The following is a 23,503-nucleotide window of genomic DNA, read 5'->3' on the forward strand; positions in this document are numbered from 1 at the left end:
CTGGAACAGTTCTGAAGCGAATGCCATGAAGTGGTTCATTCATCTTCGGAATCAAATTTCCATGGCCTGCTAGATCACCAGATGTCTCTCTGATCGACATCATCAGAAGACAACTCTAGTCACATCCACAAACAGAATTAACCATCGATGTGTGACCATACAAGTGCAGCAGGCATGGAACTCCATCGAACAAACTGACAGACGGTACCCGTACAATACAATTCATACACGTTGGTATGCTTGGTTTCAATATTCTGGTGTTTACATCTGTTATTAATGTTCCAGCATTTCATATTTGCGATAGTTTACCTCGAGCTTGCATTAACCTGTGATCTTGCAATGTTCGTCACTTAAATATGTTACCTAGACACTGGTGCATTGGCGACTTAGGAAATACTAGTAATTTTGGTTCTTACTGCCATCAGCTACCGAGGTTTAAAATTTCGTGACACAGTTTTTCTTCACCCTGTATACACAGACGCAAAGCCGGCCGCGGTGACCGTGCGGTTCTGGCGCTGCAGTCCGGAACCGCGGGACTGCTACGGTCGCAGGTTCGAATCCTGCCTCGGGCATGGGTGTGTGTGATGTCCTTAGGTTGGTTAGGTTTAAGTAGTTCTACGTTCTAGGGGACTTATGACCTAAGATGTTAAGTCCCATAGTGCTCAGAGCCATTTGAACCATTTTTGAACAGAGACACAAAGAATCGCAAAAAGAAGAAATAATTAATGTAGAGTGATGAAATGTCTGGGGCTACATTTGTCTAGGTAACATATTTTAGTGATTAACGTTGCAAGATCACAGATTAATTCAAGCGCGAGATAAACTATTGTAAATATGAAACGCTGATGTATTAATAACAGGTGTAACCACCAGAATATTGAAAGCAAGCATACCAACGTGTATGAATTGTACTGTACGGATACCGGATGTCAGTTTGTTGGATGGAGTCCCACACCTGTTGCACATCTATGATCACACATCGATGGTTAATGCTGTTTGTTTATGAGACTCGAATTTTCTTCTGATGATGTCGATTGGAGAGACATCTGGTGATCTAGCAGGCCACGGCAACATGACGGCACTCTGTAGAGCATGTTCGGTTCCGTAGCTGGGATATGAGCGAGCGTTTGCTGCTCATATCGCTGTTGCAGATGCATTACTATGCTACGGAGTCATATGCCGACCACAATGGTCTTTCCTCTCGGTATTGCCAAATGGTCTTCTGGAGCTCGGTCCTCTTACGTCCGTACATTCTCGTGACCACCACTGCCAGTAATACTGTACAGTGGCTACATTCCTGCCGAGTCTTTCTACATTATCGCAAAAGGAACATCCAGCTGCTAGCAACCTAATTGCGCGACGTCGTTCAGATTCAGTGAAGTGTTGAAAATGGCGTCTTTGTCGCCTTAAAGGCAGTCTTGACTTATCAGCTCTCCACGTTCAATCTCAATAGTAACAAACGCTCACGACCGTTAAAGCGCGTATTTAAAGCAAACCTGATTTCCATCCTCATATTATCACTACTAGCCCCATTCTAATGCGACTGACGTGAAATTTGAAAAACCATCATCTTCCAGATGTAGAACACATCCAGCATCTTTCATTTACGTCGCATAACTCCTTCTTGGTGTTGGGATTTTGTTTTTCGTCTGTGTATATTCAATTTATTAGCTAGGTGTCCCTTGTTTGTAGCTTTCTCCTTGTCCCTTATTATATCATTTATCTTGGCAACTGGAGCACCTGAAGTAGAGAGGAATTCCGATCTCTCTGCAGTGAAAGGAAAGATGTGCAGGTGGTATTTATTTTAACGGCTAATTAAGAAGTGGTAGCATACTGTACAGTGAATTCACTTGATTAATCCATTTACAAGTTGAACACAATCTTTTTATCACATCAAATAGTTCCTCTCACCATGAGTCCAGTGGTTGTAGAGATACGGCGGTCGACAACCGCCGATTGCGGTGATCTTCCTCCAAGATGTCAGCAGATACATTTACTCCAACAAGCGAGACTCGCCGATGGACACCATTCAACGTCCTAGTTTACTCTCCCTCTACGCTGTGCTAGACTGTTGACTGTTGTCTTGCGGAGAGCGGATCGTCGTAACTCGACTTATTTCCCAAGCTTTTAGTAATCTATCACCCAAGGTTCATAGTGACTCTCTATGAGAAACCTGTGCTCGCATTTCAGCTGCTGGCATTCGTGTTTTTGTCAGAGTCAGTTGAACAGTACTACGATCTTTCGGTGGTGCAGCCTTTCTGGAACCTTCCAGGGGGCTCACCACTCTTTGGTGAGTTCGCACTTGACTACCATGGGGCCCCAGCCTTTTGAGCATCGTTTACCTTCCCGTACTGCATGTCTGTCCTCCCCTTCCTTGGAGAACATGTCTGGGATATTTTTTGGAATGTATGCTGAAGTTTTAGTAGTCTGACATCAGAACAGTTCTTCCAGGATTTTTCCATCTTTCTTTCTTCGTTCTCGATCTCCTCGTGGTAGTACACACTGAAGGAGAACAGTTATTAGCTACGCTTAATCCGTTTATTATTCAGAAACGTGTCGATGCAGTTCAAGGCCCTGTGGAATCTTGTTCTCTTTTACGTAATGGCGATTTGCTTTTCGAGACCAAATTGTGATTATCAAGCCCAATAACTGCTTCCAGCTCCCTTCACTGGTATCCCGTTCGTGTTGAAGCCCATCGATCACTGAATTCTTCACGTGGCTTGATTTACACTAGGCTGCTCCATGGTCTGACCGAGGGAAGAATCCAAGATTACCTCTCTGATAGGTGCATCACTGCTGCGCATCGGATAATGATAGAAGTTTGATGCAAACTTAGTGACTGCACGCATTCTTTCTCTCACTTTTGATAAAGTAGTACTTCCCTCGAAAATCAAAGCAAGCTATGAAGTCATGACGGTCCTACTGTGCAATTCAAAACCGTTGCGTTTGCTGCCGGTGTCAACGTTACAACCGCACTCGAGTGTCCTGTCGAAACACGACCAAAAGTGTTATTTGTGGTGTGGATGTTCACGAGGGGATTGCCCGCCTCCTCCTTCCGCTGTCTCAATTGCAATGAGGACCATGCAGCCTCGTCCCTAGACTGTCCCGTGTATTTCGATAAGCGGGCTATCCAGGAAATCCGGGTGAAGGAAATCGTTCCTCCCCTGTCGCTCGCAAGTTATTGACTAGTGAAAAGCGCTGCGTTATACCATTTGGAACTTACAGTACCGTTGTTACTACACCTCGCCCCACTATGCCACATTTACTATAAGGGAGCTGAATCATGCTCAAACTTTATCCCGACCTTACTCCCAAGGGCAAGACGATATTCACATTCAGATGTTGCAGCACCTTTCTCTTGCGGGCAAGCACTTTCTCCTGCATAGTACAATTGCATCTGAACAGATGCTGGCGTTAATCCACTGTCATACCCATACCTAAGCCATGTGAGGACAAACGTCGTCCTTCTAGCTACCACACTATTTCTCTCAACAGCTGTGTTTGCAAGTTGATGGAACGTATGATTCATGCCTGGCTGGCATGGTGGGTCGAGTCTTGCAATTTCCTAACCACTGCACAATGTGAATTTAGACCGGGCCGTTCTGCATTTAACCAGCTTATCACTTAGTCCACCCTTGTCATGAACGGGTTTCAAAAAATACCAAATTTTGGCCGTCGTTTTTGATTTGGAGAAAGGCTACTACAATACTGGCCATTAAAACCGCTACACCAAGAACAAATGCAGATGATAAACTAGTATTCATTGGACAAATATATTATACTAGAACTGACATGTGATTACATTTTCACGCAATTTGGGTGCATAGATCCTGAGAAATCAGTACCCAGAACAACCACCTCTGGCAGTAATAACGGCCTTGATACGCCTGGGCATTGAGCCAAATAGAGCTTGGATGGTGTGTCCAGGTACAGCTGCCCATGCACCTTCAACATGATACCACAGTTCATCAAGAGTAGTGACTGGCGTATTGTGACGAGCCAGTTGCTCTGCCACCATTGAACAGACGTTTTCAATTGGTGAGAGATCTGGAAAATGTGCTGGCCAGGGCAGCAGTCTGCAACCAGAATGGCCCATACAGGACCTGCAACATGCGGTCGTGCATTATCCTGCTGAAATGTAGGGTTTCGCAGGGGTCGAATGAAGGGTAGAGCCACGGGTCGTAACACATCTTAAATGTAACGTCCACTGTTCAAAGTGCCGTCAGTGGGAATAAGAAAGAGGTGACCGGGACGTGTAACCAATGGCACCCCATTCCATCACGCCGGATAATACGCCAGTACGGCGATGACGAATACACGCTTCCAATGTGCGTTCACCGCGATGTCGCCAAGCACGGATGCGACCATAATGATGTTGTAAACAGAACCTGGATTCATCCGAAAATTACGTTTAGCCATTCGTGCACTCAGGTTCGTCGTTGAGTACACCATCGAAGGCGCTCCTGTCTGTGATGCAGCGTCAAACCTGTTGACTCAGGGACCGAGACGTGGCTGCACGATCCGTTACAGCCAGGGGGATACGATACCTGTCATCTCGACTGCTAGTGATACGAGGCCGTTGGCATCCAGCACGGTGTTCCGTATTACCCTCCTGAACCCTCCGATTCCATATTCTGCTAACAGTCATTGGATCTCGGCCAACGCGAGCAGCAATGTCGCGATACGATAAACCGCAATCGCGATAGGCTGCAATCCGACCTTTATCAAAGTCGGAAACGAGATGGTACGCATTTCTTTTCCTTACACGAGACATCGCTACAACGTTTCACCAGGCAACGCCGGCCAACTGCTGTTTGTGTATGAGAAATTGATTGGGAACTTTCCTCATGTCAGCACGTTGTAGGTGTTGCCACCGGCGCGCACCTTGTGTGAATGCTCTGAAAAGCTACTCATTTGCATATCACAGCATCTTGTTCCTGTCGGTTAAATTTCGCGTCTGTAGCACGTCATCTTCGTGGTGTAGCAATTTTAATGGCTAATATTGTACATCTGCTGGAGTAGTGGTATCCTCTGTACTCTTTGTAAGTGCGCTTTCCTAGGCCACCTACCTCGTTTTCATCAGACCGTGTGGGTTCTACCTTGCTTGACACCTTTATCGAGGAAAACAGGGTGTCTTAGGTCTCAGTGTTGAGCGTCGTCCTCTTTAGCCATTAACCCTGTTATGGCCTGTCTCCCGCTAGATACTCTGGCTCCATTTTCGTCGATGATTTTGCGATGTATTGCAGTTCTCCACGGACTTGTCTCCTTGAGCGGCGTCTTCAGCGAAGTCTCGATCGTCTTTACTCGTGGAGCATCGACAGTGGCTTTCGCCTTTCCCCTGACAAAACTGTTAGTATGAATTTCTGGCGGCAAAATTAGTTTCTGCTCTTCCCTTCACTAAAACTAGGAAATTCGTGGGGCTCATTCTTGGTAGAAAACGTTCTTGTTCCTCCCGTGTGCCTTACCTGGCGGCCCGCACCACCCGGTTCCTCAATGTCCTACTTCATCAAAGCGATGCTTCCTGGGAAGCAGTTCGGGCCACCGTCCTCCGTTTGTACAGATTCCTTGTCCGTTCGGAAATAGACTATGCTTGGTTCGCTTATACATTTGCACGTCCATCCATCTTACGCCGTCTAATTACAATCATGGAATCCGTTTGGCACAAGGCGCCTTTTACACTAGTCCCGTTGGACGTTTCTATGCAGAAGCTGCCGAACTACCACTTTCATAACAGTGTGATCTTCTCCTCTGCAGACACGCATGCCGTTTCTCTCCCATGAATAGCAACCCATCCTGTGCCTCTTTCTTCAATGACTCCTTTGGCGCCTCCCTCTTCTCATTATGTCATGGAGTTCGCTTTCGACTATTGCTCCGACAGCTTAACTTTACCCTACTTTCCTGTGTTCACCTTGGACTTCATTCGCTTCATTAGGAAACTACTCCACAATCGATCTATCGCTGTATATTTCTCGACCCTCGCACGGACGTAGCGGTAGTACATTCGTATACACTGATGGCTTTCGGACTGACCGTGGTATCGGGTGTGCCCTCGTTATCGGCATCTACGTTTTGCGGTACAGGCTTCCGGAACACTGCTTAGTATTTACAACAGAGGTATTCGCCCTGTATCACGTCACGTAGTACGCCTGGCGACAGGGGATTTTCTATTGCGTCATGTGCTCCGACTCCCTCAGTGCTCTTCAGAGTCCTTTAGTGCAAAGGGTCTAAGAATGCTTCCACTTGCTCACTCTTAAGGCAGCCACTGTGATGTTTTATGTGGACTCCTGTTCACGTCGATCTGACGGGAAAATAGGCTGCTGACTCTGCTCCCGAGGCTACGGACCTTCTGCCTTAGCTCACTGGTTCTTCCGTTCCTTCAGATGATCTCCGTGTTGCCGTCTGTCAGCAGGTGATATTACTTTGGCATCACCTCTGGTCTTCTCTTCATGGGAAAAAACTCCGGAGAATCAAAGCTTTCCCATTGGCTTGGCCGACCTTCTCTCGGCCCTCACGCCGCATTGGAAACTGTCGTTTAAGCCGTTGCCATTTGTTTTAGTGGCGATCCCCAACCACTTGGCGCTCATTGTCATAAATTTTTGACGATGCGCCACTTCCTGACCGAATGCCCTTTTTTCAGCCAATTACGTTCTAATGTACGTTTGCCATCTGAGATATCGGCCCCTTTAGAGAACGACGCGCGGGCTATCGAACACCTGTTACTTTTTATTCATCATAGCAATATGGCAAAGGACACTTAATCTTTAGCTTGGTATCTTCGTTGTGTTTACGGCGTATTCTCTGGACCTGTCTCCAAGAGAAAGTCCTTGTTAGTAGCTCTCTTTCCTTTCATCTATTGGACTCAACGTGAAGATTTTGTGGTCTAACGTTCTATCATCGGTGTGTATGACTTTAGATGTTTTTGCGCTCTTAAAATTACCAAACCAATCAAACATACAGTCCTTCTAGAAACACCCGTGTCTACTTTCCTTGACATAACATTATCCTGAGTTTTTCTACTCGCCATTAACTTGCAGTCGCTGCACTACCGCCAACTCTCGGTTGGAATTATTCTCCCAAGTTCGTTATACTGAGGATTCGACTTTCCACAAAAACTAAAAATGCTGATAAATACGTTCTCTGGCCATGCTGTCCTGAGATCTCCTCTTGAGAAGGTCCAACAGTGATGGAGGCACCCTGCTAGCACCACTCTTCATCTGTAGAAATGAGAGTTTTCTATGCTGAAAGTAAGAATGACGTCATGTTATCCCACACTCATACAAGTAATGAAATACCAGTTTTGTGACGTTCGTTAAAAGTGTTGGTGATGTTACTCATCCATTTCCGTCAGTGAAATTGATTAGTATCTCGAAGAGTTTCGTAGTCCCCTGTCGTGAATTTCAAAAACAGTGTACGACAAGTACGGTAGCACGTCAAGACATATAGAGATTCTGAAAAAAAGAGAACAATGTCTTAATTGTCATAAAAGATGAAACGTGACAAGAATTGTGAATCATCACATGCCACAATGAACATTTGAACAAATCTTCGTGTGGTAACAGGCGTAAACTTCAGATTTTCATTGTTGTTGTTGTGGTCTTCAGTCCTGAGATTGGTTTGATGCAGCTCTCCATGCTACTCTATCCCGTGCAAGCCTCTTCATCTACCAGTACCTACCGCAACCTACATCCTTCTGAATCTGCTTAGTGTATTCACTTCTTGGTCTCCCTCTACGATTTTTACCTTCCATGCTGCCCTCCAATACTGAACTGGTGATCCCTTGATGCCTCAGAACATGTCCTACCAACCGATACCTTCTTGTAGTCAAGTTGTGCCACAAACTTCTCTTCACCTCAATCCTGTTCAATACTTCCTCATTAGTTATGTGATGTACCCATCTAATCTTCAGCATTCTTCTGTAGCATCACATTTCAAAAGCTTCTATTCTCTTCTTGTCAAACTATTTGTCGTCCATGTTTCACTTCCATACATGACTACACCCATATGAATACTTTCAGAAAAGACTTCCTGACACTTAAATCTGTACTCGATGTTAACAAATTTCTCTTCTTCAGAAATGCTTTCCTTGCCATCGCCAGTCTACATTTTATATCCTCTCTACTTCGACCATCATCAGTTATTTTGCTCCCCAAATAGCAAAACTCATTTACTACTTTAAGTGTCTCATTTCCTAATCCAATTCCCTCAATATCACCCGACTTAATTCGACTACATTCCATTATCCTCGTTTTGCTTTTGTTGATGTTCATCTTATATCCTCCTTTCAAGACACTATCCATTCCGTTCAACTGCTCTTCCAAGTAGTTTGCTGTCTCTGACAGAATTACAATGTCATCGGCAAACCTCAAAGTTTTTATTTCTTCTCCATGGATTTTAATACCTACTCCGAATTTTTCTTTTGTTTCCTTCACTGATTGCTCAATATACAGATTGAATAACATCGGGGATAGGCTGCAACCCTGTCTCACTCCCTTCCCAACCACTGCTTCCCTTTCAAGCCCTTCGATTCTTATAACTGCCATCTGGTTTCTGTACAAATTGTAAATAGCCTTTCGCTCCCTGTATTTTACTCCTGCCACCTTCAGAATTTGAAAGAGAGTATTCCAGTCAACATTGTCAAAAGCTTTCTCTAAGTCTGCAAATGCTAGAAACGTAGGTTTGTCTTTCCTTAATCTTTCTTCTAAGGTAAGTCGTAAGGTCAGTATTGCCTCACATGTTCCTACATTTCTACGGAATCCAAACTGATCATCCCCGAGGTCACTCCTACCAGTTTTTCCATTCATCTCTAAAGAATTCGCGTAATTATTTTGCAGCTGTGACTTATTAAACTGATAGTTCGGTAATTTTCACATATGTCAACACCTGCTTTCTTTGGAATTGGAATTATTATATACTTCTTGAAGTCTGAGGGTATTTCGCCTGTCCCATACATCTTGCTCACCAGATGGTAGAGTTTTGTCAGGACTGGCTCTCCCAAGGCCGTCAGTAGTTCCAATGGAATGTTTTCTACTCCGGGGACCTTGTTTCGACTCAGGTCTTTCAGTGCTCTGTCAAACTCTCCACGCAGTATCGTATATCCCATTTCATATCCATCTACATCCTCTCCCATTTCTATAATATTGTCCTCAAGTACATCGCCCTTGTATAGGCCTTCTGTATACTCCTTCCACCTTTTTGATTTCCCTTCTTTGCTTAGAACTGGGTTTCCATCTGAGCTCTTGATGTTCATGCAAGTGGTTCTCTTATCTCTAATGGTCTCTTTAATTTTCCTGTAGGCAGTATCTATCTTGCCCCCAGTGAGATAAGCCTCTACATCCTTACATTTGTCCTCTAGCCATCCCTACTTAGCCATTTTGAACTTCCTGTCGATCTCATTTTTCAGACGTCCACATCTGCCCCTGGAAATGTCTTACAATTTAAAACCTGGTTAATAAATCTCTGTCTTACCATTAAATAATCTATCTGAAACCTGTCAGTATCTCCAGGCTTCTTCCATGTATACAACCTTCTTTTATGATTCTTGAACCAAGTGTTAGCTATGATTAAGTTGTGCTCTGTGCAAAATTCTACCAGGCGGCTTCCTCTTTCATTTCTTAGCCCCAATCCATATTCACCTACTACGTTTCCTTCTCTCCCTTTTCCTACTACCGAATTCCAGTCACCCATGACTATTAAATTTTCGTCACCCTTCACTATCTGAATAATTTCTTTTATTTCATCATACATTTCTTAAATTTCTTCGTCATTTGCAGAGCTAGTTGGCATATAAACTTGTGCTGCTGTAGTAGGTGTGGGCTTCGTATCTATCTTAGACACAATAATGCATTTACTATGCTGTTTGTAGTAGCTTACCCGCATGCCTATTTTCCTATTCATTATTAAACCTACTTCTACATTACCTCTATTTGATTTTGTGTTTATAACCCTGTAGTCACCTGACCAGAAGTCTTGTTCCTCCTGCCAACGAACATCACTAATTCTCACTATATCTAACTTTAACCTATCCATTTCCCTTTTTAAATTCTCTAACCTACCTGCCTGCTTAAGGGATCTGACATTCCACGCTCCGATCCGTAGAACGTCAGTTTACTTTCTCCTGATAACGATATCCATTTGAGTAGTCCCCGCCCGGAGATCCGAATGGGGTACTACTTTACCTCCCGAAATTTTTATCCAAGAGGACGCCATCATCATTTAACTATACAGTAAAGCTGCATGCCCTCGGAAAAAATTACGACCATAGTTTCCCCTTGCTTTCAGCCGTTCGCAGTACTAGCACAGCAAGGCCGTTTTGGTTAGTGTTATAAGGCCAGATCAGTCAATAATCCAGACTGTTGCCCTTGAAACTACTGAAAAGGCTGCTGACCCTCTTCAGGAACCACACGTTTGTCTGGCCTCTCAATAGATACCCCTCCGTTGTGGTTGCACCTACGGTACGGCTATCTGTATCGTTGAGGCAAGCAAGCCTCCCCACCAACGGCAAGGTCCATGGTTCATGAGGGGGGGGGGGGGGGGCAGATTTTCATTCCCCTTCAATAATTAAATAACAGTCCTTCACACTATTACTGTAAACAGTGACATTGGCCAATACTGATATACCGAAAAGGGCACGGTCGGAGAAAAATGGCTCATTTCAGTCCATTGGCATGGAACTGAACTTAATTTCTTTATTCGTGTAGAAGGACGATATGCTAAATATTTAATAATGTTATAATATCCTCCTGAAAGCTAAACAGCGCACGTGTTGTGCTCCTGCCTCTTGCAGCTCTACGAAGGCGTGCTGGATGCAATCCTCATGAACGGCCACCTGATAGTGGACACCTTCTTCACCATCAGCGGGTGCCTGGTTGCACTCAAGCTGATGGCACTCTGGGACTCTGGTAAACCAGTGTCTCTGTCGCGCCTTTACATCTACCGCTACCTCAGGTAACGGCATTTTTTCACATTGATTATTACAATACTACATCCTAGTTCTAAGCCAAGTGTACAGTGTTTCTACTTTTGCACTGCTTTTGATTACACCCTTTGTATCGTAAAATTATAATGTGTCATGAAACTCACAGACAGAACATTCTTGTCCGGAAGAAGATATCCCAAAAGTAAAGTTTCATTCACCCATGAGATTCCGCTGAAGCATTTTCTCAAGGTATCTTACAGCTTTGCAGTTTCTTTTACTACAGTCCATGTTTTGTTCATAAAGAACATAAAATCTCGCAGATTCGGTTTTTGCCAGTTCCAGGTGGAAAGCCTCATGCAATTGTTTAACACCCAGTTGGTGGAGGTTTTGTCCCAAAATGTGTAACGGAAATAAAGTTCTCGAAACTGAAATGCAGCTTTGTGTGCCACGTGAAGAAATTTTTCGAAGAAATGAATCTCCGTTGCACTGGATATTTGATACACAGCTAGAAAGGATATCAGAGTAGTAATTTTCAGCTCATTTAATGAAATTACCAGTCAGTCACAGCGCTGCTAAATGTCGTGTAACTAGGGCGTCCCGTCAGGTAGACCGTTCGCCGGGTGCTAGTCTTTCGATTTGATGCCACTTCGGTGACTTGCGCGTCGATGGGAATGAATGGATGATGATTATGACAACATAACACCCAGTCCCTGAGCAGAGAAAATATCCGACCCAACCGAGAGTCGAACACGGGCCCTTAAGACTGACATTCTGTCCCGCTGACCACTCAGCTACGGGGGGGCTAAATCAGATCGCCTGGAATGTGCCGAGTAGGCAGCCCACAACACAACTGTGTATTGTCTAATAATGATTCCGCCTTGTTTGGAATAGTTCATATTAAAAAATTAAATTTCAAAAACTTCGCGAATGTTGCGAAAATCAGCGGTGTAGTCTGCATTTAATATAGGGTGTTTTTAAAAATACTTATTGATATTGGGTCTTATTGCTTGTGCAGAGAATAGTCAGTATGAAATATTGTAGGCTATATTTCTGTTGACGTTCATTGAGCGTTAATTATTGATTATGTTTGTCGCGGTATTCATCGATTAAGTGTGAAACTGTTGCTTGACGTAGCATTTTCAACGATCTGACATATCCGCTGCATAGGACGTTTTGTTTTGAGTTTGTGCTGCCATCAGTTCAAGACTATAGGATCCGTGGGAGAAGAACTGGACTTCCCTTGTTCCATGCCTGTAATGGAAGACATGGTAATCTCCTTTGACCAGGCCGAAGACGTTTAACAACATGCACATATTATGTAAGCATAAAGAGATCCTAAACTACGCATTCCATCTGAAAAAAACAGCCAACAGTCCCTTTCAGCCTCTTGTAATTACGGCATCACGTATACCAAGGACAACGGGTCTGAGCAGGCCTCGTACGCTTCGCACATCAGATGCGGCGAGTGGAAGATGACAGTTAAAGAAATTGTAGTTTCTGGAGGATTAAACTCAGCTCTTGCTAATTCAGTTCTGCACATATATTTGCTTTATCTACGCACTTAAAGCTGTAAAAGATCTCAGGCCGCACTACTATATCTAGTGACAGTTCTGCCAACGAACTCTAAGATGAGGTATGGATGATCCATAGTCCACAGCTTGAACTTTATTTACGGAGCCGGCCAGAGTGGCCGAGCGGTTCTAGGCGCTGCAGTCTGGAACCACGTGACCGCTACGGTCACAGGTTCGAATCCTGCCTCGGGCATGGATGTGTGGGATGTCCTTAGGTTTAAGTAGTTCTAAGTTCTGGTGGACTGATGACCTCAGATGTTAAGTCCCATAGTGCTCACAGCCATTTTAACCACTTCTTTATTTACGGAGTTCGCACAGAGGGGGATAATAAATTAAGGCAATACCTTGTGTAGGCAGTTGCAAATCCTGCAGTGAGCATGGACCAATGCATCACGTTCATTTAAGGATCACTGCGTGGCCTTGTATTGTGGGTGGTAGAATCACAGACTACAAAGTTTAAAGGTCAAATAAACAGCTGCTGTCCATCGTCAATGTCTATACGACCATTTACCAGCGCTATTGGACTACGACACCCTTGGAGAAAAACGATGGTTTTTTGTTTATGAGCGAGGGAGAACAACTCTATTCTATATAGCTCGAACCACACTGCGTAACACAAACGTTTAGCCATCGATTGTTTGCTAAACCTATCCGGTAGCATAGGCTCCCCGTTGACGTGTCTGAATTCCTGGAAGTTTTTGCTACGGAGACATTTAAACGTGTCGGTGTATTCCACACTCATCTAAGACGTCCACATGTTACAAGAGTATGTACTCCATGTCTGTGATAAAATTGTAAGAAGTGATGATACACTTTGTGGTCCTACACAAAGTTCTTTTTGCGTTATCTACAGTTATTTCAACAGTTTCACGCATGCTGGTTGAAGAATTTCGACACTACTTGTAAAGATGGACCATAATTTCGTCGAATCGAAAACATTTTTGTATTAATTATGTTCCACCCTAAGACCACCTTCAAACAACGCCAAATGTTGACTATCTAAGTTTCGTGTTGCAATTTCTGTAACTTGGACAAATAAGAGTGCTTCATAAAATGTATCGAAGCGACTACGTTAGCAGCACGTACAATTTTTATCAACTGACAACAGTTTCATTAGAGAATAGAAATTTATATCTGAAAACACAAAACTTAAGTGAAGTTAATCTGCAGATATAACAATGTATCTGTTATTTACCGTAACCCAATTCCAGATGCGCGTCGATTTTCCTGACTCGTGCATCATATGCTTGACAATTACACAGGCTTCAGATTCGCGCATTATATCACTTAACGTAACTGTTTCCTTCGGCTCAGCATTCTACTTCAACTTATTGAATGCTTGGACTGTGTTAGTTATTAAGAATGACAAAGGGAGAGGGGTGTCACTGTTATGATTATTTACAATGAAATAATTGCGTAGATTCATTACTAGAGAGTAGCTAATACCAGCCACCTGACTTGGCACGATCGTATTGTTGCTTCAGGCAATATACTTCGTATTACACCACACGCGATAATTGCGGCGAGAGGAAGTTATCTCACGTAGACGTGCTGCCAGAGGGGCTTTATTATTCCTTGCGCTACAGCAGGGAGGCGCTTGCAGTCTCTCTATTAATATTCATCTCCAACACCTTCACCAATTCTCTTCCCAGGCGTCCCCCCACCTACCACGCTCCAAAAAATTGAATTAAAAATTCTTGCTCAGTACCCCTTTCCGCAAGTACCACCTTCGCTTCCCTGTCTCGTGTTGGGACAAATTTAATTAAAATGTTAACAAGGGTCTGGAAGAGAAGGCCAGCATAGCATTCCCACCAACAGGCGTTCACGTATTCGCTACACTGTCAGTCCTATCTGGCGACAAAAAGTTAGTAAAGGTAACAGTGAATTTTAATGCATCCGGTTTCTTGCCAGTGGAATTTTCCTCGTCTCCCGTGTTACAAAGTTGACAGATACGCAAGCTTTATACGTGGCCATCACAAAGTAAAATCGTTGATTCTTACGGCATTGTCGAGCAAAAGTATAAATTAATCGCCCACCTTCTTCTTGTTGCACTTACAAGCCTTACTCTTCTGTATCATATACAAACAACGTTCATACTTGCGGTATTCTCCCGTAAAACTGTCACCTATTCGTCTGTCTTCGTTAACTATACATGAAACGAAATGAGGGGAGAGTGGTAAAGGTCTAAAGTCTCATTGACAACAAGGCCATAAGACTGTTTGTTTATTGCTGGTTGGTTAAACCAGTTCGCAGTTGTCACATCATTCTGCCCTCAACGCATGGATTTAAAAACTGATTTTGAGTAATAGAGCAAGTGAGAACAGCTTCCACTCCGTCCTTAAGTTGAATGAATGGTTTCTACTTATCTCAATTCGCCATGTCTCCATCTCTCATCGTCGTTATTGATGTCTCAGTTGTCTAGGAAACGTTTCCTTACTGCAGCCGGTCTATTGGATTCGCATTCACTTCATGTACTCATATAAATAAAACAACTGCGGCCGATTTTTATTGATCTTTTAAAAGTTTTGTTTCTCTTGTGTTTTCACGAACAATTTTACATTACAAACGTTGGCACTTTATCACTGGTTTTCGCTGTGCACGAAATACACCTCTGGTTCGAAAATATTACTTACGACGAGAGCTCTCAGCTGATGCTTTCGAATATTTGAGAGTTGACAACATTGCAGTTTCTACATGATTTCTTTTATTTCGTAATTATTTCAAAATCTTAAGGCGCATAAATATCTTTTTGTGTTTTTGTAAGCAGATAATCTATATGAAATATCTATCTAAATTGTGCAAGTAATTAAAGGATTACTTTTCGGAACACTGTAATTATCTCCCATTGCAACGCATAAGTTTGAAATTTGGCTGCATGTTGTCTACAATCTTTCTCTGCAATGGTGCAAAGAAATTGCGCTCTGCGACGTTACCCTCAGGCTCGGCCACACTTCAAACACAAGGTGTCAACATCTGCGATAAAAGGGCCACAGTTCACAAGTTCATGTGACTGGTAAGGTTGGTTAATGATGCCATATTGGCAATAGATTTAACAACAACTCTGTCCAGCACCATCGTGGACACGAAGTGCTGAGAGATGGCCGTTCTTTCGTATGTGTCGATACCTTGCTGTTTGAAGAGTCGCTGAGCCCGAATGTGATGTCGCGGGGCGCCACGCCTTTGCACCAGTACAGAGGAAGACTGTAGGCACCTTTGAGGCAGATCCAAAGCTTACTCGCTGCAATCGGAGAATGTTACAAAGTTTCGATGAAGTGATGTCTTAATTTTGTTGTACAATGTATGTTATGCAGAGTATCCCACCCAAGTCTTTCACCTCATATATTTCCGAAATGAGACAAAATGTGAATGCAATATTGGCCAGGGACGCATCGGTCTCACGGGCTCATACAGCGGATAGGAGTACATAATCCATAAAGGAGAACGAACACCACTTAACTTTTTTTTAAACGGCACAAGCACGTTTTTTTCTCTGTCCCTTCTTTTTTTTTCTTCAGTATTCTACTGGTCGCGGCCCGCCATGAGATCCTCTCCTGTACAACCCTTTTCATCTCAGAGTAGCACTTGCAACCAATTTCCTCAATTATATGCTGGATGTATCTCTGTCTTCCTCTACTGTTTTACCCTCTACCGCTCGCTCTAGTACAATGGAAGTTATTCCCTGATGTCTTAATAAATTTCCAATCATTCTGTTCCGTCTTCTTGTCAGCGTTTCCCATATTTTCATTTCCTCTCCGATTCCGCGCAGAAGTTCCTCATTACTTACCTTATCAGTCCACATAATTTTCAACATTCATCTATAGCACCACATCAAAAATGCTTTGATTCCCTTCTGTTCCAGTTTTCCCACAGTCCATGTTTCACTACCGTACCATACTGCAGTCCAAATGTACAATCTCAGAAATTTCTTCCTCATATTGAGGTCTATGCTTGATACTAGTAGACTTCTCTTGGCTGGGAGTGCTCTTTTTGCCAGTGCTAGTCTCATTTCGATGTCCTCCTTGCCCCATCCATCATTGGTTATTTTGCTGCCTAGTTAACAGGACTCCTTAACTTTATCAACTTTGCGACCATCGGTCATGAGGGGAAGTTTCCCGTTGTTCTCATTTCTGGAACTTATTATTCCTTTCGTCTTTCTTCGATTTGCTCTCAGCATGCCTGTGTAACCTGTCGCTGGAACAAGCGCGCCTATCAGGAGAGAGGCAAAAGAATGATTCGCAATGGCCAATGCCGCCAACGCCCTCTAGACCTAAAGTATTTAGATCGCCGCTGCGGACCGGAGAGCACAGTCAGTCAATCAGTCAACCCAGTGGTAAACAGAGTCAGTCGCAGTTACCTCAGTTACTACCTCAGACGCTATTTTAGTTGGCGTCTGTCAGTTCACATCACCAGCAACCAGGGTGTACTGCTTATAGCCATTAAGTGTTAGTGTCTAAATGCCCAGTACTTTTACCAGTACTTTTACCCTTCACGTAATGGTACTGCGAGGAAGCTGTGTATCCATCTGTGTTGCACTCACGCCGTCTAAAGATACCGATTTTAGTGAGCTACGCTGCGATCTTGCTGCCGTAGCATTTTGACGTATATGGTGTACGGCTCTCCTTCTTACAAAAGACATAGCATGAACTTCTCGCAAGCAGCAAGTATTCAATTACGATTTCTGAATGAAAAATTCGCTGCGCAGTCTTCCCTCACATACACAAAACAAAAACAGTTTTTCATCACCCCGGTTCCAATAACTCCTGAAGATAGACGTTGACTGTGGATATTGTATCACAGACACAAGCCTTTTGACAGTTCACAGATGTCACTAAACCCGCCCAAAATGAACAGCGGCTATTAGACGGAGGGTGTCCGACAGCCGATCAGTTCCAGTCATTCCACCAGGAAGAAGGTTCAAATGGCTCTGAGCACTATGGGACTTAACATCTTAGGTCATCAGTCCCCTAGAACTTAGAACTACTTAAACCTAACTAACCTAAGGACATCACACACATCCATGCCCGAGGCAGGATTCGAACCTGCGACCGTAGCAGTTCCGCGGTTCCGGACTGCAGCGCCTAGAACCGCAAGACCACCGCGGCCGGCAGGAAGAAGGTACACGGCTTATGTTGTCTGTAGTTCAACCATGCCTAGACGGTCAATACAGCGCTTCCATCACGTACGCATTGTTACTTTGTGCCAGGAAGGGCTCTGAATAAGAGAAGTGTCCAGGTATCTCGGAGTGATTCAAAGCAATGTTTTTCGGACATGGACGAGGTACAGAGATCCAGGAACTGTCGATAACATGCCTCGCTAAGGCCGCCCAAGGGCTACTATTGCAGTGGATGAACGCTACCTGCATATTATGGCTCGGAGGAACCCCGACAGCAAGGCTAACATGTTGAATAATGCTTGTCTTGTAGCCACAGGACGTCGTGTTACAACTGAAACTGTGCGGAAGAGACTGCATGACGCACAACTTCACTCTCGACGTCCATGAAGAGGTCCATCTTTGCAATCACGACACCATGCAACGCGGTACAGATGGGCACAACAACATGCCGAATGGACCGATCAGATTTGGCATCACGTTCTGACTTCAACCAGACAATCGTCGGAGTTGTGTTTGGGGGCAACGCGGTCAGGCTGCACGCGATAACAACACTGTCCAGCGACTGCAGCAAGGTGGAGAGACATTCGTCTTCATGGACGACAATTCGCGCTTCCATCGTGCACATCTTGTGAATGAATTCCTTCATGATAACGACATCGATCGACTAGAGTGGCCACCATGCTGTGCAAACATGAACCCTATTGAATATGGCTGGGATAGACTGAAAAGGGCTGTGTATGGACGACGTGATCCACCTACCACCCTGAGGGATCTACGCCGAGTCGGCGTTGAGGAGTGGAACAATCTGGACCAATAGTGCCTTGATGAATTTGTAGATAGTATGCCACGACGAATACAGTCATACATCAATGCAAGAGGACGTGCTGTGGGGTATTAGAGGTGCCGGTGTGTACAGCAGTCTGGACCACCACCTCTGGAAGTCTCGCTGTATGTGGGTACAACATGCAATGTGTGGTTTTCATGAGCAATAAACGGTCGGACCTGCCCCACAAGGGGCCTCCCGGCCAATGACGCCAAACGTTCATTTCTATGAGCAATAAAATGGGCGGAAATGATGTTGAAGTTGATCTCTCTTCTAATTTTCTGTCCCAGTTCCGGAAATCTCCGAACCGAGGTGACACAAAACCTTTTTTGATATGTGTATAAAATGTAGATGGCGTTACCCATACCTGTTTCCTGCGGTGTCCCTGAAACGGTTGCCATTTATACATCCTAGTACGTATTACACTTAATGGCCATTTGAAGTTCGATGCATGCCATCTTCAATCGTGTTGCTATTTTTATGACGAGTGTTGCACTAATTTAATCAGTAGCCATTGTAGAAGAACAGTTCCAAGCCGTGGCTAATCCGTGTCTCCCTAACATCCTTTCTTTCAAGAGTGCTAGTCCGTGAGGCAAACAGGAGAACTTCTGTAAAGTATGCTAGGTACGAGAAGAAGTATTGGTGTAAAAAAGGCTGTGAAGTGCGACGCGAGTCGTGTGTGGGTAGCTCAGTCTGTAGCCCACTTTCCTGCGTAAGGAAAAGGTTGCATGTTCAAGTCCCAGTCTGGCACACAGTTTTAATCTGCCAGGAGCAGTTGCAGACTGAAAGTGGTTAAAGTACATTTGCCATCATGTATTTACAAAATGTGCTTGGCAAGGCTGACTGGAATATACTGTTTTTCCACTGTGTACAAAGTATATGGATTGATCGATGGGAGGATACGGAACAAAACAGGTCTAATGAACTTATGTCCCGAAATGCATGGTTTCCATGCTAGAAACCATTCATTCAGTCACACATTGTATTAGGGACTGGGATCTAATACACGCTGTACCATGCAGTCATAGTTACAGTATGTGTTGAAACTGATTTCCATGTGCCTCAACGCATGCGTGTACGCGCCATAGCACGTTCTGTCTCATACGTTCACTTCGGCCAGGCTGCATCTGAACAATGTCAAAGGCAACAAGAATACGCTGCTCCGGTGTCTCCACATCTGGAATGGGCTCGGCATACACGATACTTTTGAGATGTCCCGATAATCAGAAATCGCACGGGCTAAGATCTGGTGAACGAGGAGGCCGTGCAACTGGACATCCTCGTCCGATCCATCGAACCAAGGAACACACGATTGAGATGCTTCCGGACGTTAACGGCGAAGTGGGCTCTAGCGTCATAATGTAGCAGTCACATAACTATTCTAATCATCATTGGCGCTTCTTCCAGGGAGAGAGGCAAAGTCAGCGCAAGAAAAGCCCATAATTCTGGCACGTTAAGTGACGTGAAAGGAAGAGTAGTCCCAAAATTCTGTCGCCAATTATCGTGGTTCTAATGGCTTTGAGCACTATGGGACTTAACATCTGTGGTCATCAGTCCCCTAGACCTTAGAACTACTTAAACCTAACCAACCTAAGGACATCACACACACTCATGACCGAGGCAGGATTCGAACCTGCGACCGTAGCGGCCATTCGCCAATTTTCGTGGCCCACACATTGTGGCTGGACAGATGCTGATGATTCACTGTCACCATACCATGGCGGTTCTGCATACAGACCCACAGATGACTGTTATGAAAACTGAATATAATATTCCATGTAAAGATGGCCTCATCTGTGAATAGGGTGGATGGGACTAATTCCGGAATCGTGGTTGCCTGGTGAAGAAATCAGTGACAAAACTTCTCCCATTGGGGCAAGTCTATCGCTAGTACGCCCTGTACATGCTGTAAGTAATAAGGGGAGGAACAATTGTCATGGAGAATGTTCCACGTGGTCGCCTGGACTTACTCTGGGCTGGCGAGCCAACTGCCTGGAACTGACACGGCGGTCGCCTTCCCCAGAGTTAAACACATTCTCCTCCGAGTCTGGTGTCCCAACATTTCGGGTATGTCCTTCATGATTTACTGCTTCCTGAAGCGAACTTGTCTCGGACAAAAGGCGAAACATGTTGCAAACTTTGAATGCTGCGGTTATTTTCGGTGGGTTCAAAATGGTTCAAATGGCTCTGAGCACTATAGGACTTAACATCTGAGGTCATCAGTGTCCTAGAACTTAGAACTACTTAAACCTAACTAACCCAAGGACATCACACACACCCATGCCCAAGGCAGGATTCGAACCTGCGACCGTAGCGGTCGCGCGGTTCCAAACTGAAGCGCCTGTCACATTCATTACATTGAGAGTCAGCAAGAAAGTGAATTGGACACAATATTAACAATGACTATGGCAGGAGAGGGCGATAGGACGTGACGTATGAAGAACAGTGGCAATCTCTAGGAGGAAACTATCCATGCTGTAACTGTGGCTGCTTGGTATAGTGTACGGTCTATTTAAAAAAGTGTGTTTAATAAAATGGTCTCTAGCATAAAATCCATGCATTTCCGGACATAAATTCATTACACTGTTTTTCTTCCGTATCCTCTCATCGATCAGTCCCTAGAGTTTGTACACGGTGAAAAAAATTTTCCTGTATACCACACATTAAACGGTACGCAACAGACAATCCATCAGCGGCAGAACAGTGAGTGGGCCTTTCTGTTGCAGGATGACGCCGGCGTACGCGGCGGTGTTGGTGTTCCAGCTTTACTGTCTCTACGGGCTGGGATCGGGCCCGCTCTGGAAGCAGAAGGTGGGCCGCGAGGTGGACAACTGCCGCGCGCACCTCTGGACCAACCTGCTACACGTCAACAACTACCTGCACGCCGACCGGCCGGTGAGCGCTGCCACTGCCCCTGCCAGCCGACGCTGAGGAGTCTGTGTTCAACCAGTTCGGCGCGCTGCTCCAGTAAATCAGACGCTGCATCTGCTGTGTTGCTTTCCGATTTTTAGTTATTCTTCCTGTATTACGAGCTCCAGCAACACTAGGTACAATAACTACACTCCTGGAAATGGAAAAAAGAACATATTGACACCGGTGTGTCAGACCCACCATACTTGCTCAGGACACTGCGAGAGGGCTGTACACGCAATGATCACACGCACGGCACAGCGGACACACCAGGAACCGCGGTGTTGGCCGTCGAATGGCGCTAGCTGCGCAGCATTTGTGCACCGCCGCCGTCAGTGTCAGCCAGTTTGCCGTGGCATACGGAGCTCCATCGCAGTCTGTAACACTGGTAGCATGCCGCGACAGCGTGGACGTGAACCGTATGTGCAGTTGACGGACTTTGAGCGAGAGCGTATAGTGGGCATGCGGGAGGCCGGGTGGACATACTGCCGAATTGTTCAACACGTGGGGCGTGAGGTCTCCACAGTACATCGATGTTGTCGCCAGTGGTCGGCGGAAGGTGCACGTGCCCGTCGACCTGGGACCGGACCGCAGCGACGCACGGATGCACGCCAAGACCGTAGGATCCTACGCAGTGCCGTAGGGGACCGCACCGCCACTTCCCAGCAAATTAGGGACACTGTTGCTCCTGGGGTATCGGCGAGGACCATTCGCAACCGTCTCCATGAAGCTGGGCTACGGTCCCGCACACCGTTAGGCCGTCTTCCGCTCACGCCACAACATCGTGCAGCCCGCCTCCAGTGGTGTCGCGACAGGCGTGAATGGAGGGACGAATGGAGACGTGTCGTCTTCAGCGATGAGAGTCGCTTCTGCCTTGGTGCCAATGATGGTCGTATGCGTGTTTGGCGCCGTGCAGGTGAGCGCCACAATCAGGACTGCATACGACCGAAGCACACAGGGCCAACACCCGGCATCATGGTGTGGAGAGCGATCTCCTACACTGGCCGTAAACCTCTGGTGATTGTCGAGGGGACTCTGAATAGTGCACGGTACATCCAAACCGTCATCGAACCCATCGTTCTACCATTCCTAGACCGGCAAGGGAACTTGCTGTTCCAACAGGACAATGCACGTCCGCATGTATCCCGTGCCACCCAACGTGCTCTAGAAGGTGTAAGTCAACTACCCTAGCCAGCAAGATCTCCGGATCTGTCCCCCATTGAGCACGTTTGGGACTTGATGAAGCGTCGTCTCATGCGGTCTGCACGTCCCGCACGAACGCTGGTCCATCTGAGGCGCCAGGTGGAAATGGCATGGCAAGCCGTTCCACAGGACTACATCCAGCATCTCTACGATCGTCTCCATGGGAGAATAGCAGCCTGCATTGCTGCGAAAGGTGGATATACACTGTACTAGTGGCGACATTGTGCATGCTCTGTTGCCTGTGTCTATGTGCCTGTGGTTCTGTCAGTGTGATCATGTGATGTATCTGACCCCAGGAATGTGTCAATAAAGTTTCCTCTTCCTGGGACAATGAATTCACGGTGTTCTTATTTCAATTTCCAGGAGTGTATATACGCTTCTATTAGATTTGTGATGTTTGGCTACCATGTTGCCCTCATTCAAGGCTATCAGTTCTTCTACTACGGATTATTAACGGCAAAAGTGGTACTGACAGGTGCGTCGTAAGTTAGACAGTGGTATGGCTCGACTCTTTACGTTCTTGAAATGTATCCGCAGTTACGACTGCGAGCAACTATCAGCTGCATAACTGAACGACGACAGTGAAAATATGTGTCGGACCAGGACTGGAATTTGGATTTCCCACGAGAGCTGTTGCCTTAACCGCTTTGGCTACCCGTGCACGACTCACAGCCAGATCCGAACTGTCGTCACTCCTGCGTCACAACTCGTTCTCGCACACACATTATATGTACTTCTCGCAAAGGGGAGGACATTTTAATTGAAAGTCTCTGCCTCGAATTAGCGATAAATAAGATATGGCAGTTCCTGTGTTGTTAAGAACTGTGTAATGTTCGTTCGGAAATGCATCTTTGTTCTTTACAACACAGGCTTGCAATATCTCTCTACATTCATGTGGCTGCTTAACAATGACCTACAAGCTAGATAGAATAGAGGTAATTCAAAGATGGATTATGAGAAAAATAATG

At 45.2% G+C, this 23,503-nt stretch overlaps 1 protein-coding gene across 1 annotated transcript in view; it reads left to right on the plus strand.

Annotated features, from left to right (window-relative positions):
* LOC126281222 (O-acyltransferase like protein-like) overlaps positions 1 to 23,503 on the plus strand; it is a 289,646-nt gene that overhangs the window by 202,323 nt on the left and 63,820 nt on the right. Inside the window, exons 6-7 of the mRNA XM_049979974.1 lie at positions 10,784 to 10,944; positions 21,149 to 21,317. Of these exons, the coding sequence (XP_049835931.1) occupies positions 10,784 to 10,944; positions 21,149 to 21,317 (330 nt within the window). The remainder of the gene's footprint in view (positions 1 to 10,783; positions 10,945 to 21,148; positions 21,318 to 23,503) is intronic.

This window comes from Schistocerca gregaria, chromosome 7 (genome assembly GCF_023897955.1).
Source record: "Schistocerca gregaria isolate iqSchGreg1 chromosome 7, iqSchGreg1.2, whole genome shotgun sequence".
In the NCBI taxonomy this organism is placed as follows: Eukaryota; Metazoa; Arthropoda; class Insecta; order Orthoptera; family Acrididae; genus Schistocerca; species Schistocerca gregaria.